We start from the raw sequence: 5,170 nt of genomic DNA on the forward strand, positions 1-5,170 counted from the left end.
TGCTATAAAAGCCAAGTAAGGTGTGTCATTCGTTGTCCCTGATGAAGTCTGAGCAGCTCAGTTGCTAAGGGACTTTGCTGGGTTCTTATCAAATAAAATCCTTGGAGAAGGAACTACACCCAGCATGCATTTAGGCTATAAAGACTGAGGGTTGGGGAGGACAGAGTGCTTCTGGGGTAGGCGACAGTGAGGGTCAGTGGCTGGGAGGCAGGGAAGAGGTGGGAATGCCCAGTGCCTGGAAGCACTGGAGGGTCTGGGATATGCAAATCTGCTGGGGGCGGGGTCAGTCCCTGGCTCTGAGAGGTCAGGTCTGCAGGGAGGGCAGGGGTGCGGTTCCGGGATCCCCTTCCTGCGAGGCTCCTCCTCCTCCACTTAACCCTCAAGGGTCCATTTGGATGAAGCCGGTGGGAAGCGGGTACGCAATGCCCGGGCTGGCCGCCCCTCAGTCCTGGATCTCTCCAGGGCGGGAGAGGGGTTTGTATTGGTTTATTTGATTCTTCTTACACTTGAAGGGGGTGGCAGGGGAGTGTCTGCCAGAGCTGCCCCACCTGATGCCTTTTCCCTTCCTTCCCCGCTGCCCCGAGCTAATGCGCATGAGATCTCCAGGGACGAAACTGGGGCCCGGTTGTATTGCGTGGAGATTGCCCTCCACAGGAACCTGCCTGATCCAGGGAGGGCTGGGGTCATTCACTGCCGGAAAGACTGGGTTTAAACCAAGCCACCGCTTGTCACCACTTAGATAGGCGCCAGCTAAGCCATTTGCGGAGGGTTTATCATCCCTTCTGGCTGTTTCCTTGGAAACCACAAACTCAAGATAGCAGAGCAGGGACCACGGGCTTCTCAGTGCCTGCTCTCCTCAGTCAGCTGCTGAATTTACTTGAAGGATGTAGAATAAGTGTTAAACGATACTAAAGTGTGTACAATTAGGTCGAAGCATTATGCAATTGTTTCCTATTTGTACAATTGAGGGTCCTGAGTGTTTGAGGATGTCAGCTCTCACAGACCATAGTGATTTTAACTATTGAATTTAAGCAAAGTCTCCAGTGACTCTCTTGGCTGGGTGGCCTCTGGGCCAGGCGGCATCCGCCAGTGGCCACTTCTGCCTGGGCCGCTCCCCTTCAGCACAGGGCAGGGATGCCAGGCCTGCTCACCGCCCCCAGCTGGGTGGCCTCCGGGCTGGGTAGCTCTGAGCCTGACCAGTCATGACTGCCAAGGCATCTGGGCTAATTAGCATATCCCTTGATTATTATGTAGGATGATCTATAATAATAAAGGCGTAATATGCTAATTAGACCGGATGTCCTTCCAGATGACCTTCCAGACGAAGCTGGGTGCCTACTGGCAGCTGGAGGGAAGTCCAGGTCCCAGGTGCCAGAGGAAAGCCGATGCCGGCAGTCGGGGGGGAAAGGAAGGCCTACTCTTGCTTGAAGTTCGTGCATCAGGCCTCTAGTATCTCAATAAAACTTGGAAATATAGGAATAAAAATAAATGTCAGTTACCACTATAAAAAATGTTAATCTCATTCAAAAGCGCTCCTACAGACTCAGAATAATGTTTGACCATTATCTGGGTTCATAAAATTAATCATCATGGTATCCAGTAGGATATCATGAAAATGAACATGGTGTAACTTCGGAGGATAGATTTTAAAAGACACTTTGGCTTCTGCCTTACTCTCTTATTATGGGAGAAGAAACCAGAACCAGTCACCATGTTGAAAGGATACTCAAAGAGTCCTATGATAAAGTAAGAATATGGGGTCTCCAGCCAAAAGCCATGTGAGAGAGCCATCTTAAATGAGGATCATCCAGTTCCAGTCAGGCCTTCAGAATACTGCACTTCTAGCCGATGTGTTGACTGCAACCTCATGAGAAATTCCAAACCAGAACTACCTTCCTAAGCTGCCCTCAAATTCCTGACAGAGAAACTGCGTGAGATAATAAATGTTTATTCTTGCTTTAAATCAATATGGTTAGGGTAATTTATTACTATGCAATAGATAACTAATTTAAGTCATTCTACTGCTGAGTGGGATGACTCATGGTTGAGCATTGACCTATGAACCAGAAGGTCACGGTTCGATTCCCAGTCAGGGCACATGCCCTGGTTGCAGGCTTGATCCCCAGAGTGGGGCATGCAGGAGGTAGCCGATCAATGATTATCTCTAATCCTTGATGTTTCTATCTCTCTCTCCCTCTTCCTTCTTCTCTGAAACCAATAAAACAAATTTTAAAAAAGTCATTCTACTAAAGTAATTGATGTGTACTCTTCAAAAATGTCAAGGTCCTGAAAGACACACACACAATACAAACCCTGAAGACGTTTTTCAGATTAACTGAGAAAAAAACATACATAACAATCAAATGAAATGTGTGACCTTAGAACAATCCTGGACCAGGAAAAAAAAAGTGTGTGTGTGTGTGTGTGTGTGTGTGTTTGTATTTGCTAAAATAAACATCATCAAGGCAATTGGAGAAATTTTGAGTACTTTCTGTTGCTTAGGTTAATAGTATTGTACCAATTAATTTTCTGGTTTTGCTCAGTGCATTGTAGTTATGTAAGAGAAGGTTCTCATTTTTAGAAAATACACACTGAAGTATTGAGAGGAGGGGTGTCATGCCTGTAACTTATCTCAAATAGTTCCAAAGTAATAATATATATAGGCCCAGTGCACAAGATTCATGCATGGGGCTAGGGGTGGTGTCCCTCAGTTCAGCCTGCACCCTCTCACAATCCGGGACATCTCTCTCATAATTGGGACTGCTGGCTCCTAACTGCTTGCTTACCTGCCTGCCTGATCACCCCTAACCACTCACCTGCCTGCCTGATCGGCCCCTGCCACTGCGGCTTTGTACGAAAGGTCGTTTGGATGCCTGGTCTAATTAGCATATTACACTTTTATTATTATAGATATATATTCATATATATAAATATCCATATATATATAGCTCTATATCTATATCTATTATTCTATATCTATTCTATATCCATCCATCCATCCATCCATCCATCCAAGGCGAAAGAGAATGATAAAGAAAACAGTGAAATGTTAACATTTGGAAAATTATATACATATTTTATATATATAAATGCTTTGTACCATTCTTGCAAGTTTTCTGTAGAAATTATTTCAAAATTAAAAGGACATAATAGTCGATGTTGCTGCTGCCCATAAGTTTCCTAAGTAAACTGTTGTTTCGACAGTTAGAATTATTAAAAACTTTTGAAATGAATTTCGTGGATCCAAGCCAAACATAAAAAATAATAATAAATGAAAGGGAAGGGAAGCGAAGTGAAGGGAAGGGCAGGGGAATGGAAGGGCAAAGGGAAGGTTAGGGGAAGGTGGATTAGATCATTGTCGATTAGGGTGATTACTATTTCGTGAAGCCTTTGTTTCAGTTCTCCAAAGGGGCAAAAGTGGATGCCCTGAGTTGCACAAAAAGTTGGAAAGCCGCTGCACTGAGGGGTGGATTTGCGCTAAGGACTGACCTCCCAGTTCCTCCTTCTGCCCGCCCCGCCGGCACGGGCGGCCCGCCCCCGGCAGCCGGCAGGTGTGCGCGCAGAGCTAGCACGTGGTGTCAGCCTCTATTTAAGAGCCCACCTCCCCCTGTTTGCAGCTGCCGCCGGTTCCAGCCCTGCCCTCCCGGAGCTGCCACAGAAAGCTGCCCGCCGGGGCTGCCACCGGGGCATGGGTGCCGCGGGCCTGCTCTGGGCTTTCTTGGCTCTCATCACGCCGGGGGTGCTCGGTGAGCTGGGAGGGGGAGCACGGAGGTCGGGACGCGACTGTCTGGGTCCGGGGAGGTCTCTGCGCCGCCATGCAAAGCAGAGCCCAAAGCGAGAAGGCGGGGGCAGTGCCAGACGCTTGCCTGCCTCCCGCTCGCTCTGGGGGGACCCCCGGGATCTCTTGGTCCTGAAGGTGCTCACTCTAGGTCCCCGGGGCTGGGACGGACGGACCTGGAGACTCTACTGCAGAGGGGCAGAGAGGGCACTGTGTGATCTACCTGGGGAGGCGGTGGCGTGCACTCGGGGTGCCCCTGGCTCCCCCCGCGCCTGTCTCAGCAGGTGCTTCTCGCTCTCAGACCGGAGGTGTCAGGGCCACGCCGCACGCTCCACGCTCCACTGGGCGCGGGAGTTTCTGCAGCAGCTAAATCCGCTCCTGCCCAGCAAAGGCAGCAGGTCCTCCCGCTGCCTTCCCTGAGTTAGAATAACGCCTAGTGCCCAGGCATGGTTCCCACCCTGTATTTATTTATTCTTGACTTGTAACATTGGTAATGAGATCCTAACCTTTAAACTCCGGGAGTTACTCCAGAAACGTGAGACATGAATTCAAGCTGGTTGTCCTGATGCTACTCACCTTCTGTGGTGGTGAGGGTGCCAGGAGATCTCATTGAATTTTATTGGTACCACCTCCAACCCTCCAGAGTGGCATAATTTAAAGAGATGTTTTAATTTTTTTTGTAAGATTAGAGCCTCCTGGAGAGAAGATGGGTCTAACTACCTCTAGGGTACAGTGAATGCCTAGTTTATTGAGAAGCTCATTGTAGGCAGACCTCAATAACTGGGTGACTTTGGGCAAGTCGTGTAGCTCCCTGATCCTCAGTTTCCTCATCTGTGAAAATGATGCCAGTGATAAAACAGACTTCTGGAATGGCCCTGAGTAGCAGGTGAAATTGGCAAATGAGAGTGAGGTGTGAGCTGTTCCTACTAAATATCAGTAATAAGGCTGCACTGCATGAACCGTTCTTATGGAGCCAGCATTTAAGCTTAGCCATCTCCGGCTTGTTAATAGAACCACAGAAACTGGTTCTATTACAACAGATTTTGTCTGCTCCCTGACATTTAACTTTCTCCTGACCATCAGCTCCCTTTGAATGCACCTTCACAACTTTCCCTAACCCCGCTCTGAGGCACAGTGGCAGACCTGACTTCTCAGCAGCATGGCCTTCCCATTTCTAAGTTTCAAAGAGGTTATTAGCAATTGAAAATCGAATTCTTCCCTAGCCCTGTCAATTCATCCTTTCTTCCAAGGAGGCCAGAGCATCCCCTCCCAGCACCAGAGTAGGACCCTCCTATCACCCAACTCCAGACACAACCTCCTCTCTTACAGGCCACTCTGATCTCTGTCCTTAATTTTTCCAATAGTGAAAATCAGAATTTTGAAACTATATAT

The 5,170-nt window shown here is 48.2% G+C and overlaps 1 protein-coding gene across 1 annotated transcript in view; it reads left to right on the forward strand.

Moving 5' to 3' along the window:
* Positions 1 to 3,672: 3,672 nt before the first annotated feature.
* LOC102768212 (complement receptor type 1-like) overlaps positions 3,673 to 5,170 on the forward strand; it is a gene marked incomplete at its 3' end in the record, with an annotated part of 135,542 nt that continues 134,044 nt past the window's right edge. Inside the window, exon 1 of the mRNA XM_015571895.1 lies at positions 3,673 to 3,746. Within this exon, the coding sequence (XP_015427381.1) occupies positions 3,689 to 3,746 (58 nt within the window). The remainder of the gene's footprint in view (positions 3,747 to 5,170) is intronic.

This window comes from Myotis davidii, unplaced genomic scaffold (genome assembly GCF_000327345.1).
Source record: "Myotis davidii unplaced genomic scaffold, ASM32734v1 scaffold469, whole genome shotgun sequence".
Classification (NCBI taxonomy): Eukaryota; Metazoa; Chordata; class Mammalia; order Chiroptera; family Vespertilionidae; genus Myotis; species Myotis davidii.